Source organism: Oncorhynchus mykiss, chromosome 10 (assembly GCF_057628025.1).
Source record: "Oncorhynchus mykiss isolate SJ-2025 chromosome 10, ASM5762802v1, whole genome shotgun sequence".
In the NCBI taxonomy this organism is placed as follows: domain Eukaryota; kingdom Metazoa; phylum Chordata; class Actinopteri; order Salmoniformes; family Salmonidae; genus Oncorhynchus; species Oncorhynchus mykiss.
Window position 1 is genome coordinate 51797977 of NC_143031.1, and position 26613 is coordinate 51824589.

At 42.9% G+C, this 26613-nt stretch overlaps 1 protein-coding gene across 1 annotated transcript in view; it reads right to left on the reverse strand.

Moving 5' to 3' along the window:
* bco2a (beta-carotene oxygenase 2a) overlaps window positions 1–26613 on the reverse strand; it is a 116058-nt gene that overhangs the window by 20801 nt on the left and 68644 nt on the right. Inside the window, exons 8-10 of the mRNA XM_021618973.3 lie at window positions 26296–26463; window positions 21436–21573; window positions 11756–11938 (exon numbers count right to left, since the gene is read on the reverse strand). Coding sequence (XP_021474648.2) covers window positions 11756–11938; window positions 21436–21573; window positions 26296–26463 — 489 coding nt within the window. The remainder of the gene's footprint in view (window positions 1–11755; window positions 11939–21435; window positions 21574–26295; window positions 26464–26613) is intronic.

A 26613-nucleotide genomic window follows, 5' to 3' on the forward strand; every position in this document is an offset into this window, starting at 1 on the left:
ACTGCAGTGCATCAAATGTGGTGAGTAGTTGACTCAAACTGAGAGAAAGAAACTGTTTAAGAAAATAATTTCTTCCTAAATGAAGAAGCAAAGAAATAGAGTATTTGTTTTCAGTTTCACTTAGCTAGCAAATGCAGCTAGCTAGTTTTGCTTACTGAAACACCCTGCTCAAACAGAGGGATGCTATGTTTGCTAGCTGGCTATGATTATCCAACACAAACTATTCCAAGTCAAGTTAAGCTTTTCGTTTGACGAATTTATTGTCACCGTGGCCCGGCAGCTTACTTACTGTACTACTCTGACAAAACCCAGCAGCATTGCAGTTCTTGACAGACACAAACCAGTACGCTTGGCACCTGCTACCATACCCTGTTCAAAAGCACAATATGTTGTCTTGCCCATTCACTCTCTGAATGGCACACAAACACAATCCATGTCTCAAGGCTTAAAAATCCTTCTTTAATTTGTCTCCTCCCCTTCATCCACACTGATTGAACTGGATTTAACAGGTAACATCAATAAGGGATCATAGCATTCACATGGACAGTCTGTCATGAAAAGAGCAGGTGTTCCTAATGTTTGGTCACTCAGTGAGTACAGTTACATGCACATAATAATATTATTATTTTGGATAGTCAGATTAGTATAATAGTTTGTTGAAAATGTTTACATGCTTTGCAAGAAGAACAATTTCCATAATAGCCCTGTTTACATGCTCACTTCTGAAAACAGGCCACCTGATGGGACTTATATGCAGAAAATCACCAATCAAAATAAACTTTCTGTCACAGCGACTATGCTATTTTTGCAAAGCATATTTTATTCTGAGTTTGGACATATACATAAGTAGGAGGCTTGCGCTACTGGCGCGGGCAGATATGCAGATCAAATACACCACCTGAACGCCAATTAAGCTGTTTACATGTACTAATTATTTGAAAGAAAATTAGCTGTTTTACTGAAACACCCTGCTCAAACAGAGGGATACTATGTGAGCTAGCTGGCTATGATTATCCAACACAACACTACTAATGGTAGTGTATGTATATATTTCCTGAGTTTTTAAAAATATTTCCTTAATTTAGGACAGACACTTCAAATCTTTGTTTCTTATGATTTATTTTTTAATATCCTTTTTGCCATTCATGAATGTGTTATTCGATGCACTTCTATAGGTTTTAGTAGTAAAGGCCAACATCAATATTCTTTCAAATGATGTATTTTTTTGGGTTACCTTAAGGGGTCTTAAAATTCTAAATCAAATAGTCATACTGGATCATTTAGCTATCTTAAAACAATTCCATATGTCAGACAATTCCATATGTCAGATATGTCAGCACTCCACCTCCCTTCCCCAATGGCTTAGAATGAATACAAGTTAAGGAATTAGAATTTAGGATAGCCTTAAACATGTGAAATTTAGTTTGGTGTATCTAGGTTGAACTGTTCAAGAATAACTGTTGGTGAGAAATATGATTCTAATTTATGCAAATATATAATCTCCACCAGGCACAGCCAGAAAAGGACTGTCCACCCCTCAGAGCCTCATTCCTCTCTAGGTTTCTTCCTAGGTTCTTGCCTTTGTAGGGTGTATTTCCTAGCCACATGCTTCTACATCTGCATTGCTTGCTGTTTGGGGTTTTAGGCTGGGTTTCTGTATAAACACTTTGTGACATCTGCTGATGTAAAAATGGCTTTATAAATACATTTGATTGATATAGTTATACTAGAGTTTATCAAAGTTTTAAAGAATTTGAAGTTAGGATAGCATGAATCTGTGAAAGTTTGCCATGATAAATCATTGTTGCTATTATATGCAAATCTTATGCACATTTGAGTAGTTATAATTTATAGCACAGACCAGAGCTAGACCAGAGCTAGTGTGTGCCAGAGCTAATGTAGCTAGCTACATCCAGTACCTGAGCTGAACCAGAGCTTGGGCAGACCAGAGCAGTAGTTGTGTGGTTGTGATCAGTAGTTGTGGTTAGTATTTGTGGTCTGTAGTTATCTTCAGCAGTGGTCAGTAGTTGTTGTCAGTGGTTTAGTGGTCAGTAGTTGTGGCGGTCAGTAGTTATGGTGATTCGATGTGTTGTCAGCAGTTGTGTGGTCAGAAGTTGTGTAGTTGTGGTCACTAGATGTTTTCAGCAGTTTTGTGAATGTAGTCAGAAGTTGTGTGGTTGTGGTCAGTAGCGGTCAGTTGTTGTGGTTCAGTAGTTGTGTGGTCAGAAGTTGTATGGTTGTGGTCAGTAGTTGTGGCCAGGTGGTTGTGGTCAGTAGTTGTGGTGGCCAGTAGTAATGGAGATTTAATCTGTGGTCAGAAGTTGTGTGGTTGTGGTCAGTAGTTGAATGGTCGGTAGTTGTGTGGTTAAGTCAATAATTGTGATCAGTAGTTTTTTTCAGTAGTTGTGTGGTTGTAGTCAGTAGTTGTGTGCTTGTGGTCAGTAGTTGTGTGCTTGTGGTCTGAATTTGTGTGGTTCAGCTGTGTGGTTGTGGTCAGTAATTGTAGTCCCTCTTCACCCTTGTCATAATTTGGCTCTCTTTTCGTCTGTGAATACCCTTAGCAAAGGCTCCGTTTGGGCTGCCCAATGATGACACAGAGCTGTTAGAATACATTAGCTAACCATTTTTTGTCATTCTAAACTCTGACTAACAGTTGTAACTTTTTATTGGTAGAAGCCATTCCTAATCTGCTTTATCCAATCAGTGGGGTACAGCCTGCCCTCCTCTTTAGAGACAGGCAAACTAGCCAGTTGAGTTATTTAAAGCACGGAGCATGATCCTGAGAAGGCGGACAAACCTAGTGAGCATTATAAATATTCTCTTTATCATTCTAGGTCACCCAGACCGGGGAAGCATTCAAAATCTTGGCGATTGTTGTTCAGTTAGAAACAGATTCACAAATCATGGGAATTTAGGAAGCTAGGAAGACATTAGCTAGGAAGACATTAGCTGTGTTCAAATACTCATACTAACTACAGGCGTAGCGCTAGTATGCTCAATTGAAATGATACGTTCGTTTACAGTATACTAAAATGAACTACTAGTATATACTCATTAAGTATGTAGTATACAATATGTTAGTATGGATATTCGAACACAGCTATTATCTCCTTTGAGTCAAGCGTTGCTAAGCAACAGTAGCCTTGGCAACACTGCTCCCTTATGGCTAAATTCAAGTGTGAGAAACATCCCAGTCGACACGCTGGGTTCGGGCCTATTCCTTTTGAGACTCCGAGGACTCGTAATCGACTCGGACTCGGGGGGGCTTGATACGGGCCGAGCTCTTCCCAAGTCCGGCAGAATCATATTACTCTGGGTTCTGGCTAATGGTACTCGGGCCGAGTCCACCCCAGCATATCTGACCGATTAACTTTTTCAGAAGTAGGACCATATGTTTTTATTCTGCAGGTGATGAAAGAATAAAACAATTAGGAGAAGGAGAAGGACCCTAGAGAATCTATGCTAAAAATGAACTAGATTTGACTACTGATTTTTTGGGGAACCCCACTCACACTAAATCTAATAATTTTAGTCCCACGGCAAATTCTGGCTGAAGGAGTGATGCAGCCTACAACCATGAATGTTGAATTAATGCAATAGCCAATTAAACTGTTACACATTTTGACTGTTGCCTATTAAAATAGCCAAATAAATAACGACAGGCAAGGGAAAAAACCATGGTGCTCGAAAGGTCATAATTGAAGGTCATGATTGGGTTCGATTTCCGGGACCACGAACAGAAACTGAATGCATGTATACTGTCGCTTTGGATAAAAGCGTCTGCTTAATGTTACATGTATTATTTTTGCACACCTCATATTTGTGAGACATTGAAAATGTTGACAGTGGCTGTGTGTGTGGCTATGTGCTGCCTGCACGTTCTGAGAAGTCAGGAGAAAATAAAACAACGCATCTAAAGTGGATAAAATATGAATTGCATGAGCAACAGTGTAACTTTGTCATAGTGTTTCTTTGTCATAACACAAGGATGCATGCCACATTTTTGCTGAACCTAAACATAGACAAAGTCTATGTCAAGATTGAGATCACACATCAAGTCAAAAATAGGCTACTATGTCCTGTCTGTTTTATAAATCTGTGATTGTAATTTTCAACATTACAAATAGCAGCATAAAGTACATGTATTGTCAATTGACAACATCAATGCTTTCTGAAGTATCCTTAATAGGGAACTAGCATTACCTCTGAAGATACCAAAAACACATGATCCAGCAGCAGTAGCCTCTGCTGCTCGAGCCATCTGCTTTGCAGCTCGCGCTGGACTGATTTTCCAACGGTTATTGTCAGAGTCAGTCAGTTGGTTAAAAACAGTCGAGGCCAGCAGGAGGAGATACCAGAAAAAGGTCATTGTAGCTCTTGTATTTGTAATAGTGTATTTCGTCAGTCACTAATTAGTTTGTGATATTCTAGGTAGCTTAATTTCTGGACTGGTCATGGTTGTTGTCAAAGTTTCTCCATTAATGTCAGCTAACGTTAATGGTAGCTAGCTATCTCAACTGTTAGAGCAGAGGTAGCTAGCTAATATGTTTCGTTTCTATCCTATGTGATATTAGGTAGCTAATCTAGTGTTTTTTGTTAGCTAAGACTAGGCAAGAAAGCACCCAGTTAGCAAAGTTAGCTAGCTAACAGTCACAGTTAGCTATGCTATCTAGCTAACGTTAGCTAGCTATGTCCAGTAGTCACAAAGGACTCACGCGACCCCCAAAAGGTCTCAAGTGGAGATGGCAAAAAGTGCTCCAAGATGCGATGATGACGGTTTATTTCATTTCATGTGTACTATGGAAGCCTTTTTTTTCTTACATATGGTCCCGGTGGTACTGTGTAACGTTAGCTAGCTGCATTATTTGGATGTAGTTAGTTTTGCGAAACTATTCATGGTTGACCCTATACAGTCAATGGGTCAATCAGCTCCAGTCTTCTTTCATTGAAAAGCAAATCTATAAAAAAAGATAAATGTAATGTAAAACAACATTCTATAGGTTGAATGATTAGTTTCCAGCTGATCCCATTCCTTACTTGAACCCCATGTAAAGCAATGTGCTCTACAATACGTCTTCTTGTTAGTCTTCTTGCCAGCAGACTATCCCCACCCTCAGCCTCTGACGGACTGTATCCACCTTCCACCACCGTGTCCTAAATACTTACTGTTCACAGACAGAAACGTATCTGTGACAACAGTTATCACTCATACTAACATTATTTGTTGAACAACAATTACAGTCCATCCATTCTGATTTAAAATACATTTTACAGTTGCAACAACTTATTTTGGTATTTTTTTCTGTTATTCAAAAGGTGCTGTCAAGAGAAACAAATTGATACCATTTCATCCTTCCACTCTCACATGGTTGTTAGTTCTATCAGTTAAGTTGCTAGAGAAGTGGACTTATTGTTCATTTTATTTGTTTGATTGCTATGTAGCCTGGCAATGTTCTTATCCCTTGCTTGCTAGCTAGCCATCTGTGGCTGATACAGACAAGTCAACTCTGCAGATACAGTGCATTCGGAAAGTATTCAGACACCTTGACTTCTTCCACATTTTGTTACATTACAGCCTTATTCTAAAATGTATACCATTTTAATTTTTATCATCAATCAACAGACAATATCCAATAATGACAAAGCAATAACCGTTTTTTGGGAATTTTTGCAAATGTTTATATTTCAGTTGTTTTATATATCACATTTACGCAACTATTCAGACCCTTTACTCAGTACTTTGTTGCAGTTCTTTGGCAGCAATTACAGCCTTGAGTATAACATTACAAGCATAGCACACCTGAATTTGGGGAATTTCAACCATTCATGAATGCAGATCCTCTCAAACTCTATCAGGTTGGATGGGTAGTGTCAGGTCTCTCTGTAGCTGTTTGATCATGTTCAAGTCTGGGCACTAGCTGGGCCACTCAATGACATTCAGAGACTTGTTCCGAAGCCACTCCTGTCTTGGCTGTGTGCTTAGGGTCATTGTCCTGTTGGAAGGTGAACCTTTGCCCCGGTCTGAGGTCCTGAGCGCTCTGGAGCAGGTTTTCGTGTACTTTGCTCCGTTAATCTTTGCCTTGATCCTGACTAGTCTCCCAGTCCCTGCCGCTGAAAAATATTCCCACACCATGATGCTGCCACCACCATGCTTCACCGTAGGGATGGTTCCAGGTTTCCTCCAGACGTAACGCTTGGTATTCAGGCCAAAGAGTTCAATCAGACCATAGAATCTAGTTTTTGATGGTTTGACAGTCTTTCGGTGCCTTTTGGCAAACTCCAAGCAGGCTGTCATGTGCCTTTTACTGAGGAGTGGCTTCCGTCTGGCCACTTTACCATAAAGACCTGATTGGTGGAGTGCTGCAGAATTGATTGTCCTTCTGGAAGGCTCTCCCATCTCCATAGAGGAACTTTGGAGCTTTGTCAGAGTGACCATCTGATTTTGGTCACCTCCCTGACCGAGGCTCTTCTCCCCCAATTGCTCAGTTTGGCCGGGCGGCCAGCTCTAGGAAGAGTATTGGTGGTTTCAAACTGTGTACTTGGGGAGACAGCTGGGTTCTTGGGGACCTTCAATTCTGCAGACATTTTGTGGTACCCTTTCCAAAAATCTGTGCCTCGACACAATCCTGTCTCGGGAACTCTAAGGACAATTCCTTCGACCTCGTGGCTTGGTTTTGCTCTGACTTGCACTGTCAACTGTGGGACCTTATAGAGACAGGTTTGTGCCTTTCTAAATCATGTCAAATCATTTGATTTTACCACAGGAAGACTTCAATCAAGTTTTACAAACATCTCAATGATGATCAATGGAAAAAGGATGCACCCGAGCTTAATTTCGAGCCTCATAGCAAAGGGTCTGAATACCTAAGGCGTCTGTTAGTTTTTTTAATCTAAATTTGCAAAATGTAGGTAAATGAAGAAAACATTTTTAAAAATACATTATAGAATAAGGCTGTAACGTAACAAAATGTGTAAAAAGTCAAGGGGTCTGAATACTTTCCGGATGCACTGAAGAATATCAAAGTTGCAGCATTAGAATCTGTTTTCTAATGACATTTATTTGGATACATCCATTCCACTGTTGAGGGATGACACAGACACAAAATCAATTAAATCTATTTAAATAAAAGTTTAAAATTAGAAAATGTCATGTCTTTTGTTGTTCATGGTTCAGTTGATAGCTGCAATATTACTACCTACATTTAAGAAATATTACTACCTGACTCAGGCCTGATCCAGCAGCCAGACCCGGGCCAGCAGTTTTTGATCTGGAATACTTGAATCAGGCCAGATGTGGGCCAGATGTTTGCTAACATACAGTACATTTATGCTTAAATACTAAATAAATACTGCACACTGACCCACAGAACTTGCATGATAGTGTTGTTAGACAAAGCAAGGAAAGTCAACTTCAAAACATTATGTAGTTTTATTTGTAAGATGTCTTGTTTGCATAAAATAGACGCAGACCAGTCTTTAAATAATAGGTAATATAATTTATTCTCGGAGCGCGCTATCACTTAAACACATCCATGAGTTTATATACAGATCATGACGTCATTTCACTGCCTTAACCGAACCCCCTCCTCTCGACAGGACAAAGTAAGGTGAAAAGTTCATTCTAACTTACTAACACACTCCCAGATAACTTTTGATCCCTCTACATTATCGATCACCACTGAACTGACAGTTGTAATTAACAGAAACCCTAGGAATGCACTCACTGCCTAATCTAAAAACCCCAGAGCTAAGTTTCAGGTTGGGTCAACCATAGGCTAACGACCTTATGTGTTTACACAGTCCACAACCCATTTGTTCCTGCCCAATTGGAATGGTGTTCTTTAACATTTTATTACTCCTTTCTCCTGTCACACAATTTCTTCTTATGAACTCATATTGTCTATTAAACATACAGAGTATAAGTTTACCTAGATACAATTCTATTTAAAATGGGGATATTGTTTATTCATTTATCCATAATAAATCCATAATAAATTCAACAATGTCAGAGCAATACCCAAACCATGAGGTCGAAGGAATTGTCCGTAGAGCTCCGAGACAGGATTGTGTTGAGGCACAGATCTGCAGAAGGGTACCATAAAATGTCTGCAGCATTTAAAGTCTCAAAGAACACAGTTTCCTCCATCATTCTTCAATGGAAGAATTTTAGAATGACCAAGATTCTTCCTAGAGCTGGCTGCCCAGTCAAACTGAGCAATTGGGGGAGAAGGGCCTTGGTCAAGGAGGTGACCAAGAACCCGATGGTCACTCTGAAAGAGCTCCCGAGTTCATCTGTGGGGATGGGAGAGCCTTCCAGAAGGACAACCATCTCTGCAGCACTCCACCAATCAGGCCTGTATGTTAGTTGCCAGACGGAAGCCACGTCTCAGTAAAAGGCACATGACAGCCTGCTTGGAGTTTGCCCAAAGGCACCTAACGGACTTGCAGACCATGGAAAAACAAGATTCTCTGATCTGATTAAACCAAGATTGAACTCCTTGGCCTGAATGCCAAGCGTCACGTCTGGAGCAAACCTGGCACCATCCCTACCGTGAAGCATGGTGGTGGCAGAATCATTTTGTGGGGATGTTTTTCAACGGCAGGGACTGGGAAACTAGTAAGGATTGAGGGAAAGATGAACAGAGCAAAGTACAGAGAGATCCCTTATGAAAACCTGTTCCAGAGCACTCAGGACCTCAGACTGGGGCTAAGGTTCACCTTCCAACAGGACAACAACCCTAAGCACACAGCCAATACAATGCAGGAGTGGCTTCGAGACAAGTCTCTAAGAGTCCTTGAGTGGCCCAGCCAGTGGCTGGACTTGAACCCGATCGAACATCTCTGGAGACCTGAAAATAGCTGTGCTCCCCATCCAACCTGACAGAGCTTGAGAGGATCTGCTGAAAAGAATGGGAGAAACTCCCCAAATACAAGTGTGCCAAGCTTGTAGTGTCATACCCAAGAAGACTCGATGCTGTAATCGCTGCCAAAGGTGCTTCAACAAAGTACTGAGTAAAGGGTCTGAAGACTTATGTAAATTATCAGTTTTTAATTTGTTATACTTTTGCAAACATTTCTAAAAATCAGTTTTTGCTATGTCATTATGGGGTATTGTGTGTAGATTGAGGGGGAAAAAAATGATTTAATCAATTTTAGAATAAGGCTGTAACATAACAAAATGTGGAAAAAGTCAAGAGATCTTAATACTTTCCGAAGGCACTGTAAGTCAGAAGGACTTCAAGAGTTAGGTGTTAGCAAAACCATTGACTAACTGCAAAGTAAAAGTACTTGTTTGTCTGGTACAACATAACACAATTTGAAGTCATATGGGGCAGTCTCTCAAAAACATTAGAAAATGATTGTGTGTGGATACGGTGGGAACATGTGGATCTGAGCAAGTGTGATGTCATTCATGTTGGTAAATGCTAAGTCTATTGTCTATTGTTTTTGTCAAATCATGGTTTTTATTGTTTAATATTTAATTGTTTGTCTGCTTTACTACAGATTGTTCAGGACTTTTACATTTCAAACCCGGACTGCTTGGGGAAACTCACTGATAACTGGATCATGGTCTTCAAGAACAAAACTGAGAGAAGCAAGCCCAACATCTTCTCTTTAAAGTGCAGGTATAGTTTGAAATGACCGTGCTGGAGCCTCAGATGCCAATTAATGTTTTGACTGAAACAATCAAGTCATTCACTTAACATTCTTCTCTCCAGATACACAAGGTGACATCGCTTTAAGACTTCTGCCAGTGGTCCTCCCAACACCAGTCTACAAGATGGGCAGGAAGATATTCCGACCCAGCTTCAATGCAGTGGAGGCTCCTTAGAGGAGGAACGGGAGGACCATCCTCAGTATATTTCATAAAAAATCAAAATTGTAAAACATGTAAAACATGTTTTTTAGATAAAACTATACTAAATACAATCACACTATTTTGCGATGAAGGACTACAGTAGCCACAACAGCACTGTAGGATAGCACCATGGTGTAGCCGGAGGACAGACAGCTTCTTTCCTCCTCTGGGTACATTCAATACAAAACCTGGGAGGCTCATGGTTCTCACCCCCTTCCATAGACTTACAGTAATTATGACAACTTCCGGAAGACGTCCTCCAACCTATTAGAGCTCTTGCAGCATGAACTGACATGTTGTCCACCCAATCAAAGGATCAGAGAATTAATCTAGTACCAAAAGCATAAGCTACAGCTAGCTAGCACTGCAGTGCATCAAATGTGGTGAGTAGTTGACTCAAACTGAGAGAAAGAAACTGTTTAAGAAAATAATTTCTTCCTAAATGAAGAAGCAAAGTAGTAGAGTATTGTTTTCAGTTTCACTTAGCTAGCAAATGCAGCTAGCTAGTTTTGCTTACTGAAATACCCTGCTCAAACAGAGGGATGCTATGTTTGCTGGCTGGCTATGATTATCAAACACAAACTATTCCAAGTCAAGTTAAGCTTTTCGTTTGACAAATTTATTGTCACCATGGCCCGGCAGCTTACTTACTGTACTACTCTGACAAAACCCAGCAGCATTGCAGTTCTTGACAGACACAAACCAGTACGCTTGGCACCTGCTACCATACCCTGTTCAAAAGCACAATATGTTGTCTTGGCCATTCACTCTCTGAATGGCACACAAACACAATCCATGTCTCAAGGCTTAAAAATCCTTCTTTAATTTGTCTCCTCCCCTTCATCCACACTGATTGAACTGGATTTAACAGGTAACATCAATAAGGGATCATAGCATTCACCTGGACAGTCTTTCATGAAAAGAGCAGGTGTTCCTAATGTTTGATCACTCAGTGAGTACAGTTACATGCACATAATAATATTATTATTTTGGATAGTCAGATTAGTATAATAGTTTGTTGAAAATGTTTACATGCTTTGCAAGAAGAACAATTTCCATAATAGCCCTGTTTACATGCTCACTTCTGAAAACAGGCCACCTGATGGGACTTATATGCAGAAAATCACCAATCAAAATAAACTTTCTGTCACAGCGACTATGCTATTTTTGCAAAGCATATTTTATTTTAATTTCTTACATATAAAGTTTGGACATATACATAAGTAGGAGGCTTGCGCTACTGGCGCGGGCAGATATGCAGATCAAATACACCACCTGAACGCCAATTAAGCTGTTTACATGTACTAATTATTTGAAAGAAAATTAGCTGTTTTACTGAAACACCCTGCTCAAACAGAGGGATACTATGTGAGCTAGCTGGCTATGATTATCCAACACAACACAAACTATTCCAAGTTAAGGTAAGCTTTTCATTTTCCTAATTATTGTCACCGGGGCCCGGCAGTGTAACTGCTTACTTACTGTACACTAACGTTACAGCATGATTGTAGTGGGTTTACTAACTCGTTAGTTCTATTAGCTATGCTGACTATGACGTTACTTTAGCTAATATGGTAACAACGATGTAGGCTGTACGTAGGAGTTTGGCTTGGAAATTTTTTTTGCCTGGTCATTTGTAGCTGATGAGTTGTGCATTGAACTCCAAAAGTGAAGGGAAGAGGTGAAAGGAGGAGGGCGCATAATGTATACAAAGTGGCTGCTATGAAACTGAACTGCGTTTGCCGGTGATCAGAGGTGTATTCATTCCGCCAATGCTGTTGAAAAACTTTCTTAAACAGAAGTGAACAGAACAAAATTGGGGATAAACATACCTGAATTTGTCCAAAATAAACTCTCGCTGTGACAGAGTAGCATTACATTTGTTACAAAACTCACCTTGACTTTCTTTCCCTCCAGGTCAATCTTGAGGAGTGAGTCTCCCACCAGGTGCCTAAAGCCACAGCCGTAGAAGTAGCGATAGGGCCGCGTGTTGAACTTGCTGTAGTTGATCTGGGGGAACTCCAGGCCTCCGTACTCATAAAGGTCCTCTCCATGGAGATCCTCAAACTGGCACACCACCTGACCAGGACGCAAAGAGACGAAGCTGAACAAGAGCTGATTAAAGGTAAAAGCTGGACACTTTAATCCCCTTCAATGATTTAAAGAATGCTGACACTTTTCAACACAAGCATCTTCATCAGTGATTGAGTGGCTATTTACAGTTCCCACAGAAGTGTACATGTACTGTAATGGTAATAAAGGAAACACTTGAGTAAATTATCAGATCAAAATACATCACTGGAACGCCCATTAAGGTGTTTACATGTCCAAATAATTTGAAAGATTGCTCAGAAAACCAGATGTTTTAATCAGTGTACACTTACTTTGACTTTGACCTTACACTGATTAAGATAAGCAGAGTAAGGTGTTTACATTACTATTGTATTATCTGCCGGCTGCCATAATCAGTTTAATATAGATTTTTTTGAGTGCACTCAGTGACTTTGAACAAGGGGTCTTAAAGGAGAACAGGGGGTTTAAACCGTGTGTGTCTCAGTCGCCAGAGTTGTGTACTACGAGCAAGCTAGATCTACTGAGGCTTTTGTAAAGCTAGACCACTTCAGTTAGCTTCACATTCCAGGTCAGGCTTCATCCGCGTTACGACAGTGGATATTGCTCGCCCGCCTGCCACTAACTCTAGCAGGCGTGTAACTGTGCATGCATGTCACACATGGCTAGTCGAACGCAGGACTCTTCATTGAGACAATTAATCCATGGGTGAGTCAGTGCCGTATTTTTGAAAATTCAGCAAGCTATGGTGTGATAAGCTTTTAGATGTTTCGTCTTTATTTTAATGCTTATCATTAATGCAGTCTTTGATGTGCAATGCGCAACCACCATTTTTTCCCTATTGCTCCTTCTATCTGTGGAACAGCTTGTTGTGTTGTGGCCATAGACATATAATCCATAGAAGGGTTTTGGAAACTCTAACCCTGGCAATTTGACTGTACACTAGCAATGGCTGCAAGTCTTGACTTGAAAGGGAATTGCCATCTATGGATTATAAACTGCATTTACAAACATTAGGAACACCTTCCTAATATTGAGTTGGACCCCCTTTTGACCACAACCACCTCAATTCTTTGGGGCATGGAAAACTTCCCAAATTTGTGGCAAGTTGGCTGGATGTCCTTTGGGTGGTGGACCAATGTAGATACAAATGGGAAACTGTTGAGCTTGAAAAACCCAAGAGCATTGCAGTTCTTGACACACATAAACCAGTAGGCTTGGCACCTGCTACCATACCCTATTCAAAAGCACAATATTTTGTCTTGCCCACTCACTCTCTGAATGGCACACATACACAATCCATGTCTCAAGGCTTTAAAACCCCTTCTTTAATTTGTCTCCTCCCCTTCATCCACACTGATTGAAGTGGATTTAACAGGTGACATCCATAAGGGATCATAGCATTCACCTGGACAGTCTGTCATGAAAAGAGCAGGTGTTCCTAATGTTTGCACAATGTTTCCTAATGTTTGCACTGGAATGCCAATTAAGCTGTTTACATGTACTAATAATTTGAAAGAAAATTAGGTGTTTAAATTGACGTGTGCTATTCCCTCCGTAAGGCAATCAAACAAGCTAAGCGTCAGTATATTCGCAATTCAACGGCTCAGACACAAGGTATGTGGCATGTTCTACAGTCAATCACGGATTACAAAAAGAAAACCAGCCCCGTCGCGGACCAGGATGTCTTGCTCCCAGACAGACTAAACAACTTCTTTGCTCGCTTTGAGGACAATACAGTGCCACTGACACGGCCCGCTACCAAAACCTGCGGACTCTCCTTCACTGCAGCAGTTGTAAGTAAAAACATTTAAACAGTTGTAAAAAACATTTAAACGTGTTAACCCTCGCAAGGCTGCAGGCCCAGACGGCATCCCCAGCCGCGTCCTCAGAGCATGCGCAGACGAGCTGGCTGGTGTGTTTACGGACATATTCAATCAAACCTTATCCCAGTCTGCTGTTCCCAGATGCTTCAAGAGGGCCATCATTGTTCCTGTTCCCATGAAAGCTAAGGTAACTGAGTTAAACGACCCGTAGCACTCACTTCCGTCATCATGAAGTGCTTTGAGACTAGTCAAGGAGCATATCACCTGACACCCTAGACTCACTCCAATTTGCTTACCGCCCTAATAGGTCCACAGATGACGCAACCACACTGCAAACTGCCCTAACCCATCTGGACAAGAGGAATACCTATGTGAGAATGCTGTTCATCGACTACAGCTCAGCATTTAACACCATAGTACACTCCAAACTCGTCATCAAGCTCGAGACCCTGGGTCTCGACCCCGCCCTGTGCAACCGGGTACTGGACTTCCTGACGGGCCGCCCCCAGGTGGTGAGGGTAGGTAACAACATCTCCACCCCGCTGATCCTCAACACTGGGGCCCTACAAGGGTGCGTTCGGAGCCCTCTCATGTACTCCCTGTTCATCCACGACTGCGTGACCATGCACGCCTCCAACTCAATCATCAAGTTTGCAGACGACACAACAGTGGTAGGTCTGATTACCAACATCGACGAGACGGCCTACAGGGAGGAGGTGAGGGCCCTCGGAGTGTGGTGTCAGGAAAATAACCTCTCACTCAACGTCAACAAAACAAAGGAGATGATCGTGGACTTCAGGAAACAGCAGAGGGAGCACCCCCCTATCCACATCGACAGGACAGTAGTGGAGAGGGTAGTAAGTTTTAAGTTCCTCGACGTACACATCACGGACAAACTGAATTGTTCCACCCACACAGACAGCATTGTGAAGAAGGCGCAGCAGCGCCTCTTCAACCTCAGGAGGCTGAAGAAATGTGGCTTGTCACCAAAAACACTCACAAACTTTTACAGATGCACAATCGAGAGCATCCTTTCGGGCTGTATCACCGGCTGATACGGCAACTGCTCCACCCACAACCTTAAGGCTCTCCAGAGGGTAGTGAAGTCTGCACAACGCATCACCGTGTGCAAACTACCTGCCCTCCAGGACGCCTACACTACCCGATGTCACAGGAAGGCCATAAAGATCATCAAGGACAACAACCACCCGAGGCCCTGCCTGTTCACACCGCTATTATCCAGAAGGCGAGGTCAGTATAGGTGCACCAAAGCAGGGACCGAGAGACTGTAAAACAGCTTCTATCTCAAGGCCATCAGACTGTTAAACAGCCACCACTAACATTGAGTGGCTGCTTCCAACATACTGACTCAACTCCAGCCACTTTAATATTGAAAAATTGATGTAAAAAATGTATCACTAGCCACTCTAAACAATGCCACCTAATATAATGTTTGCATACCCTACATTACTCATCTCATATGTACAGTGCCTTGCGAAAGTATTCGGCCCCCTTGAACTTTGTGACCTTTTGCCACATTTCAGCCTTCAAACATAAAGATATAAAACTGTATTTTTTTGTGAAGAATCAACAACAAGTGGGACACAATCATGAAGTGGAACGACATTTATTGGATATTTCAAACTTTTTTAATAAATCAAAAACTGAAAAATTGGGCGTGCAAAATTATTCAGCCCCCTTAAGTTAATACTTTGTAGCGCCACTGTCACGCCCTGACCATAGTTTACTTTGTATTTTCTATGTTTTGATTGGTCAGGGTGTGATCTGAGTGGGTATTCTATGTTTCATGTCTTGTTTGTCTATTTCTATGTTCAGCCTGATATGGTTCTCAGTCAGAGGCAGGTGTTCGTCATTGTCTCTGATTGGGAACCATATTTAGGTAGCCTGGGTTTCACTGTGTGTTTTGTGGGTTATTGTTCCTGTCCTTAGTGTTAGTTTGCACCAGTTTAGGCTGTTTCGGTTTTCATTACGTTTATTATTTTGCACTGTTTGTATTTAGATTCATGTTGCTATAGTCACAATAAACATGGATCGCAATCTACACGCCGCATTTTGGTCCGACTCTCCTTCGTATGAAGACGAAACTCATTACAGAATCACCCACCACCAACGGACCAAGCGGCGTGTCAACAGGCAGCAGCAGCAGCAAAAAAGAGGAGTTACGTTGTAAGGATTTCTGGACATGGGAGGAAATCCTCGACGGGAGAGGACCCTGGGCTAAACCAGGGGAGTATAGCCGCACCAAGGTGCAGCCGAAGAAGGAACAGAGGCAGCAGGAGCAGCAGCAGCCGCAGTGGGAGAGAGCGTCATGGGAGTATGAATTAGATAATGGTGGACCATGGGCTCAACCGGGAGAATATCGCCGTCCCAAGGAAGAACTGGAGGCGGCGAAAGCTGAGAGGCGCAAATATGAGGAAGTAGCACGACGGAGCGGATGGAAGCCCGAGAGTAAGCCTCAAAAATTTATTGGGGGGGGCTAACAGGGAGTATGGCTACGCCAGGTCGCAGACCTGAGCCAACTCCCCCTGTTTATCGTGAGGAGCCAAGGAGGAGACCAGAACAGGTGTTGGAGGTAAGCGAAGCAGAGACTGTGAAGGAGTTAATGGAGAAATTGGAGGAGAGTGAAATGAGGGAGTTGCTGTGTTGGTGCTTTAAATATGATATTCGCCCGAAGGAGCGTGTCGGGGATTTATTGGCACCTGGGTCAGTGCTCTCTACTCGTCCTGAGGTGCGTGCTAGTCAGCTGGTGAAGACAGTGCCAGTCTCACGCACCAGGCCTCCTGTGTACCTCCCTAGCCTTGCATGTCCTGTGCCAACACCGCTCTCAAGATCTCCAGTACGCCTTCACGGTCTAACCCATCCTGTGCCACCTCCACACCCCAGCCCTCCGGTAGCAGCTCCCCGCACTAGGCTTCCTGTGCGTGTCCTCGGCCCAGTACCACCAGTGCCAGCACCACGCATCAGGCCTACAGTGCGCCTCGCCTGTTCAGCGCTGCCAGAGCCTTCCTCCTCTTCAGCGCTGTTGGAGTCTCCCGCCGGTTTAGCGCTGTCAGAGCTTTCCGCCTCTACAGCGTTGCCGGAGTCTCCCGCCTGTTCAGAACTGCCAGTTAGCATAGAGCTGCCAGTTAGCATAGAGCTGCCAGTTAGCATAGAGCTGCCAGTTAGCATAGAGCTGCCAGTTAGCATAGAGCTGCCAGTTAGCATAGAGCTGCCAGTTAGCATAGAGCTGCCAGTCTGCAAGGAGCTGCCAGTCTGCAAGGAGCTGCCAGTCTGCAAGGAGCTGCCAGTCTGCAAGGAGCTGCCAGTCTGCAAGGAGCTGCCAGTCTGCAAGGAGCTGCCAGAGCTGCCTGTCTGCAGGATGCCGCCAAAGCTGCCAGTCTGCAAGGAGCCGCCAAAGCTGCCAGTCTGCAAGGAGCCGCCAGAGCTGCCAGTCTGCAAGGAGCCGCCAGAGCTGCCAGTCTGCATGGAGCAGCCAGGGCCGCCAGTCAGCATGGAGCAGCCAGGGCCGCCAGTCAGCATGGAGCAGCCAGGGCCGCCAGTCAGCATGGAGCAGCCAGGGCCGCCAGTCAGCATGGAGCAGCCAGGGCCGCCAGTCAGCATGGAGCAGCCAGTCAGCATGGAGCAGCCAGTCAGCATGGAGCAGTCAGTCAGCATGGAGCAGCCAGAGCAGCCAGAGCTGCCAGTTAGCAGGGAGCAGCCAGGGCCGCCAGTTAGCAGGGAGCAGCCAGGGCCGCCAGTCAGCATGGAGCAGCCAGGGCCGCCAGTCAGCATGGAGCAGCCAGAGCAGCCAGGGCCGCCAGTCAGCATGGAGCAGCCAGAGCAGCCAGAGCTGTCAGTCAGCATGGAGCAGCCAGAGCAGCCAGGGCCGCCAGTCAGCATGGAGCAGCCAGAGCTGCCAGTCAGCATGGAGCAGCCAGAGCAGTCTGCCAGCATGGAGCAGCCAGAGCTGTCAGTCAGCATGGAGCAGCCAGAGCAGCCAGTCTGTGTCGACCAGTCTCTTCCAGATCTGCCAGTCGTCCAGACTCTTCCAGATCTGCCAGTCGTCCAGACTCTTCCAGATCTGCCAGTCGACCAGACTCTTCCAGATCTGCCAGTCGACCAGACTCTTCCAGATCTGCCAGTCGACCAGACTCTTCCAGATCTGCCAGTCGACCAGACTCTTCCAGATCTGCCAGTCGACCAGACTCTTCCAGATCTGCCCGTCGTCCAGACTCTTCCAGATCTGCCAGTCGTCCAGACTCTTCCAGATCTGCCAGTCGTCCAGACTCTTCCAGATCTGCCAGTCGTCCAGACTCTTCCAGATCTGCCAGTCGTCCAGACTCTTCCAGATCTGCCAGTCGTCCAGACTCTTCCAGATCTGCCAGTCGACCAGACTCTTCCAGATCTGCCAGTCGACCAGACTCTTCCAGATCTGCCAGTCGACCAGACTCTTCCAGATCTGCCAGTCGTCCAGACTCTTCCAGATCTGCCAGTCGTCCAGACTCTTCCAGATCTGCCAGTCGACCAGACTCTTCCAGATCTGCCAGTCGACCAGACTCTTCCAGATCTGCCAGTCGACCAGACTCTTCCAGATCTGCCAGTCGACCAGACTCTTCCAGATCTGCCAGTCGACCAGACTCTTCCAGATCTGCCAGTCGACCAGATTCTCCCAGATCCGCCAGTCGACCAGATTCTTCCAGATCTGCTAGTCGACCAGGATCTGCTGAAACCGCCAGCCAGCCAGGTTCTGGTAGTTTCTACTACCTGCCTGGGCTTCCTCTCAGTGCTGAGCTTCTTCTCAGTGCTGAGCTTCCTCTCAGTGCTGAGCTACCCATCTGTCCCGAGTTACCTCTGTCCCGAGCTGTCCCTCTGTCCCATGTTATCATTGTGGTGGGTAACCTATTTAGGGACGTTTAGGAGGGGGATTAAAACTGTCATGGAGTGGGGTCCACGTCCAGCGCCAGAGCCGCCACCGCGGACAGATGCCCACCCAGACCCTCCCCTATAGGTTCAGGTTTTGCGGCCGGAGTCCGCACCTTGGGGGGGGGGGTACTGTCACGCCCTGACCATAGTTTACTTTGTATTTTCTATGTTTTGATTGGTCAGGGTGTGATCTGAGTGGGTATTCTATGTTTCATGTCTTGTTTGTCTATTTCTATGTTCAGCCTGATATGGTTCTCAGTCAGAGGCAGGTGTTCGTCATTGTCTCTGATTGGGAACCATATTTAGGTAGCCTGGGTTTCACTGTGTGTTTTGTGGGTGATTGTTCCTGTCCTTAGTGTTAGTTTGCACCAGTTTAGGCTGTTTCGGTTTTCATTACGTTTATTATTTTGCACTGTTTGTATTTAGATTCATGTTGCTATAGTCACAATAAACATGGATCGCAATCTACACGCCGCATTTTGGTCCGACTCTCCTTCGTATGAAGACGAAACTCATTACAGCCACCTTTTGCTGCGATTACAGCTGTAAGTCGCTTGGGGTATGTCTCTATCAGTTTTGCACATCGAGAGACTGACATTTTTTCCCATTCCTCCTTGCAAAACAGCTCGAGCTCAGTGAGGTTGGATGGAGAGCATTTGTGAACAGCAGTTTTCAGTTCTTTCCACAGATTCTCGATTGGATTCAGGTCTGGACTTTGACTTGGCCATTCTAACACCTGGATATGTTTATTTTTGAACCATTCCATTGTAGATTTTGCTTTATGTTTTGGGTCATTGTCTTGTTGGAAGACAAATCTCCGTCCCCGTCTCAGGTCTTTTGCAGACTCCATCAGGTTTTCTTCCAGAATGGTCCTGTATTTGGCTCCATCCATCTTCCCATCAATTTTAACCATCTTCCCTGTCCCTGCTGAAGAAAAGCAGGCCCAAACCATGATGCTGCCACCACCATGTTTGACAGTGGGGATGGTGTGTTCAGCTGTGTTGCTTTTACGCCAAACATAACGTTTTGCATTGTTGCCAAAAAGTTCAATTTTGGTTTCATCTGACCAGAGCACCTTCTTCCACATGTTTGGTGTGTCTCCCAGGTGGCTTGTGGCAAACTTTAAACGACACTTTTTATGGATATCTTTAAGAAATGGCTTTCTTCTTGCCACTCTTCCATAAAGGCCAGATTTGTGCAATATACGACTGATTGTTGTCCTATGGACAGAGTCTCCCACCTCAGCTGTAGATCTCTGCAGTTCATCCAGAGTGATCATGGGCCTCTTGGCTGCATCTCTGATCAGTTTTCTCCTTGTATGAGCTGAAAGTTTAGAGGGACGGCCAGGTCTTGGTAGATTTGCAATGGTCTGATACTCCTTCCATTTCAATATTATCGCTTGCACAGTGCTCCTTGGGATGTTTAAAGCTTGGGAAATCTTTTTGTATCCAAATCCGGCTTTAAACTTCTTCACAACAGTATCTCGGACCTGCCTGGTGTGTTCCTTGTTCTACATGATGCTTTCTGCGCTTTTAACGGACCTCTGAGACTATCACAGTGCAGGTGCATTTATACGGAGACTTGATTACACACAGGTGGATTGTATTTATCATCATTAGTCATTTAGGTCAACATTGGATCATTCAGAGATCCTCACTGAACTTCTGGAGAGAGTTTGCTGCACTGAAAGTAAAGGGGCTGAATAATTTTGCACGCCCAATTTTTCAGTTTTTGATTTGTTAAAAAAGTTTGAAATATCCAATAAATGTCGTTCCACTTCATGATTGTGTCCCACTTGAAGTTGATTCTTCAAAAAAAATACAGTTTTATATCTTTATGTTTGAAGCCTGAAATGTGGCAAAAGGTCGCAAAGTTCAAGGGGGCCGAATACTTTCGCAAGGCACTGTATATATTTGTTTGTTTGTCTGTAGGTCATATATGTTATGGAGCTATAGTACTTGGAATAAGTCCAAACTTATAACTGTAATGTTGAGAACCACTATCATGTTGCAAGAAACTGTCATCAACAACCAGACTTGGCAGGGGAAAGGTTCCAGAGCATGTAGATAGGTTGACCTACAATCACCACAGTACGATAACAAGTACACTGGAACTCTCCACAAACACTTATTTTGTTGTCACACTTGAGAAGGTCGAAAACATATACAAAAATAAGAAAAATACGTTGGCAGTTAAGTACAGTAACTCCGCCCTAACCTGATCTTTCTCATACATGAACAAAAGGTGATAACTCATCCCCCCTGGCCATATCTTTCAAACACAAAGAACACAGAAAAACAAGGACACAATCAGAGTACAGAAACATGCACATTTCTAAAATACCAAACTAGCACTAACAACAACACATACAGATAACAGAAACATGTACATTTCTAAAATACCAAACTAACACTAACAACAACACATACAGATAAAAGAAACATGCACATTTCTAAAATACCAAACTAGCACTAACAACAACACATACAGATACCAGAAACTTGCAAATTTCTAAAATACCAAACTAGCACTAACAACAACACATACAGATAACAGAAACATGCACATTTCTAAAATACCAAACTAGCACTAACAACAACACATACAGATACCAGAAACTTGCACATTTCTAAAATACCAAACTAGCACTAACAACAACACATACAGATAACAGAAACATGCACATTTCTAAAATACCAAACTAGCACTAACATCAACGCATATTAGATAACAGAAACTTGCACATTTCCAGCATACCTTATCTTTAGCTGTTTTGAAAGAAGTGGCAGAGCTGGCGGGACGTGTGTTGAGGTTCACACCTGTCGGTGTGTCGTTGGTCACATTGAGGGGCAGAACAAAGCGCCGGGGGAACGCTCTGTACATGGTGTTGTAGACCTGTGGAACAAATACAGCGCACGTGAACATCAAAACATCACAATGTCACAGTATAAATGTGCGGTGACAATGGGTGTGTTTTGAGTTTCTGTGTTTAGGTTTCTGTGTGTTGTGTGTGTTTGCATGTGTTTGTGCATGCATGCGTTGGTGTGTGTACCCGCTTTGGAAAAAAGATGCTATCTAGAACCTAAAAGGGTTCTTCGGCTGTCTCCATCGGAGAACCGTTGTGAACACGGTGCCCCATGGGGCTGTGGTGTTATGGTATGGGCAGGCATAAGCTACGGATAACAAACACAATTGCATTTTATCGATGGAAATGTGATTGCACAGAGATACGTGACGAGATGCCGAGGCTCATTGTCGTGCCATTCATCCGCCCCCATCACCTCATGTTTCAGCATGATAATACACTGCCTCAAGTCGCAAGGATCAGTACACAATTCCTGGAAGCTGAAAATGTCCCAGCTCTTCCATTGCCTGGATATTCACCAGACATGTCACCCATTGAGCACGTTTGGAATGCTTTGTATTGACATGTTTGACAGCTTGTTCCAGTTCCAAACAATATCCAGCAACTTCGCACAGCCATTGAAGAGGAGTGGGACAACATTCCACAGGTCACAATCAACAGCCTGATCAACTCCATGCAAAAGAGATGTATTGCGCTGCATGAGGCAAATGGTGGTCACACCAGATACTGACTGGTTTTCTGATCCGCTCCCTTTACCCTTTTTTAAGGTGTCTGTGACCAATGGATGCATATCTGTATTCCCAGTCATGTTAAATCCATAGATTAGGGCCTAATGAATTAATTTAAAATGACTGATGTCCTTTTATAAACTGTAACTCAGTAAAATCTTTAAAATTGTTGCATGTTGAATTTGATATTTATCTTCAGTGTACAATAGTTCTTCAACACTTCTTTATACATGTGTTATTCTATTTGTGTATTGTGTGATAGGATTTGTGCAATTTAGTATTATTTGTGTTTTTGTTAGCAATGGGGTAATAGTGTAATAATTTGTTTCAATGTTTTATTTGTATTTATAAATTTATAATTTGTATCTATTTGTCTTTGTTACTCATTTTTTATATTTTTGAGTCTTATTTTTGTATATATTTGTATATTTATATAGTTTTAAATGTTATGATTATTTATTTGCATTGTTCCAAATGTCTGAAAAAAATTAAAGTTTTTTTTGAGGAGGGGGCGCTGAAGGGGGTTTTGCCCAGGGAGCCAGATAAGCTAGAACCACCACTGATTACAAGCATATCCATAACATGATGCAGCCACCACTATGCTTGAAAATATGGAGAGTTGTCACCTTAGTTATTTTGTTATGTCTTTGTTTTAGTATGGTCAGGGCGTGAGTTGGGTGGGTTGTCTATGTTCTTTTTTCTATGTGGTGTTTTTGTGTTTGGCCTGGTATGGTTCTCAATCAGAGGCAGGTGTCGTTAGTTGTCTCTGATTGAGAATCATACTTAGGTAGCCTTTTCCCACCTGTGTTTCGTGGGTGATTATTTTCCGTTTCAGTGTTTGCACTATTCTGGACTGTTTCGGTTTTCTTTTTGTATTCATTCGAATTAAATTACATTATGGATGCATACCACGCTGCATTTTGGTCCTCCGATCCTTCCTACTTCTCCTCTTCAGAAGAGGAGGAAGAAAGCCTTGACAAGAGTGGTACTCAGTAATGTGTTTTATTGGATTCCCCCTAACATAACACCTTGTATTCATGACAAAAAGTTTGTCGTTTTGCACTATTACTTTAGCACCTTTAGCAAAAAGGATGGGTTGTTTTGGAGAGAGTCTCAGTCTGAAATCAATTTCCACACACAGTCTGTGCCTGTATTTAGTTTTCATGCTAGTGAGGGCCAAGAATCCAGTCTCAAATAGGTATGTGGTTGCAAAGGGCATCAGTGTCTTAACAGCTCTGAGCGCAGACCTATCCAGAAATCTGGCTGTGGCTTCTGATTAAATTCAATTTTCACAGAACCGCTTGTTGCAATTTCGATGAGGCTCTCTTGTTCAGATATCGGTAAGTGGACTGGAGGCAGGGCATGAAAGGGATAACAAGTTGTTTGTGTCATCCGTTTCGGGAAAGTACCGGCGCAATTATGCACCCAGCTCATTCAGGTGCTTCGCTATATCACATTTGACATTGTCCGTAAGATTGAGTTCACACAAAAATCATACAATGATGGAAAGACCTGTGTTTTCCTTGTTAATGCAGACAGAAAAGAGCTCCAACTTCTTAATCATAGCCTCAATTGTGTCCCGCACATTGAATATAGTTGTAGAGAGTCCCTGTAATCCTAGATTCAGATCATTCAGGTGAGTAAAAACATCACCCAGCTAGACCAGTCGTGTGAGAAACTCGTCATCATGCAAGCGGTCAGACAAGTGAAAATTATGGTCAGAAAACTTTAAGCTTGTCTCTCAATTTTAAAAAATGTGTCAATACTTTGCCACTTGATAACCAGCGCACTTTTGTATGTTGTAAAAGCGTTACATGGTCACTGCCAGTATCATTGCATAATGCAGAAAATACACGAGTACAGGGGCCTTGCTTTACCAAAGGTAACCATTTTCACTGTAGTCTCCCCAAAATGTCTTTCAAGCTGTCAGGCATTCCCTTGGCAGCAACAGCCTCTCTGAAGATGCTGTAGTGTACCCAAGTGGCTTCGGGAGCAACTGCTTGCACGTGCGTTACCCATCCACTATGTCTCCCTGTCATGGCTTTTGCACCATCAGTACAGATACCAACATATCTTGACCACCAAAGTCCATTTGATGTCACAAAGCTGTCCAGTACTTTAAAAATATCCTCTCATGATGTCCTGGTTTCCAGAAGAGGATGTCTTCCTGAATGGACCCCCCATAAACGTAATGGATATATACCAGGAGCTGTTGACTCATCCAGCTGTAAAGCATATAATTCACTGGCTTGTATGCAAAGCAGTAATTGATTCAAAACATCTCCTGCCATGTCAATAATGCGTCGTGAAACAGTGTTGTTTCATGAAGGCATTGTCTGTATAGTTTTTTTGCGGCATTCTCCCCCAGCATTGTCCCAGACATATTCGCAGCAGCAGGAAGAATTAAGTCCTCCACAACAGTATGGGGCTTGCCTGTCCTAGCCACTCGGTAGCTCACCATATAAGACACGTATTAATGGTATCTGTTGCTTTTACACGTGTCTTACTACTCAAAAGTTTTCTTTATACTCGCTCAAAAAACTACCGTGGCTTATTTTTCAAATGGTCATGTTTTGTTTCAAAATGTCTGCGCAAGAGTGAAGATTTTCTGCGAGAGCGTAATGGTTCATGTGATTGGATGTTAATTATTTGACTAGGCTAAGGGTGGGTACTCTAGTTTTTTGTATTTCTATGTTGGCCTGGTATGGTTCCCAATCAGAGTATTTCGTTGTCTCTGATTGGGGATTACATTTAGGCAGCCTTTTTTCCCACCTGTTGTTTGTGGGATCTTGTTTTTGTGTAGTGCCTGTGAGCACTCCAGACGTCACGTTTTGTTTGCTATTTATAGTTTTTTTTGTGAGTTTCATTTAAATAAAGATGTGGAACTCTATGTACGCTGCGCCTTGGTCCGCTCATTTAGACAATTGTGACAATTTGACATTGTGTTGTTATTTCGCTGGGCACCCAGGGAACGTCTTATATGGTCAGCTACACTAGATGGTTTAATATTATTTTTGCCAGTGAAATGAGGCTACTCAGGCGAGAGAAAAAACTTCACCCACATTTTTCCCTGTTGGAAAATATAAATGTACTGTTGGAAAATGTGTAAAATGTAATCACATTTTTATTTGGCGTACCCCCGATGGCATTGAGGGTACCCCAGTACCCCAGTTTGGGAATACCTGCTTTACAGGATTCCTTACTTTCACTCTGTCAATTAGGTTAGTATTGTGGAGTATCTACAATGTTGTTGATCTATCCTCAGTTTTCTCCTATCACATCCATTACACTCTGTTTTAAAGTCACCATTGACCTTGTGGTATCCCTGAGCTGTTTCCTTTCTCTCCAGAAACTGAGTTAGGAAGGACGCCTGTATATTTGTAGTGATGGGTGTATTTATACTTGATACTCCATCTAAAGTGCAATTAATAATTTCATCACGTTCAAAGGGATATTCAATGTATGCTTTTTTTACGTTACATGTTTTACATGTTTACCCATCTACCAATAGGTGCCCTTCCCATCTACCAATAGGTGCCCTTCCCATCTACCAATAGGTGCCCTTTGTTGCAAGTGCTTGTGCACATTGTGACTGGTGTGCGACGGGTTTTGTACCCATATTTTGTTATTCTGGATGCCGTTGGTTTTGTATATTAAACTGCTCCGGTTATTACCCAGTTCTGCCGTCCTGCGTCTGACTTCCCTGCCACCAGATACGCACCCGTTACACAATAGGTGCCCTTCTTGCACAGTCCATTCATATTATTTTGTGACTTTACTCCAACTTTTTCTGCTTGCCATAACAAAGGGGTTGAATACTTGTTGACTGAAGACATTTCACCTTTACATTTTTAATTAATTTGTAAAAAAAATATATATATATATAAAATTAAATCCACTTTGACATTATGGGGTATTGTAACAAAAGATCTCAATTTAATACATTTTAAATTCAGGCTGTAAAATGTGGAAAAAGTCAAGGGATGTGAATACTTTCTTAAGACACTGTATTTCCATGCTGACCTGATCGAGAGCCTCCCCTGACTTGCGTAGGTTCTGGATGAGGTAGTTGTTGATTGCCTCTCCATTATCAGAGCAACACATGTCCAGCATCAGGAAGCCGTCCTCCTCATAAGCATTGATCTGGTGGAACACTGACAGAGCCTTGGTGTGGAACTTTACTGAGCTGGTCTAGATGAGACAGAGGAAAGAGGGACAAACATTACTGAGCTGGTCTGGTGGAGACAGAGGAGAGAAAGCAAGACAAATTACTTCACTGAGTTGGTCTAGAGGAGATAATAGAACATGGGACAAAGTTTGATAAAATAAATAGATAATTTA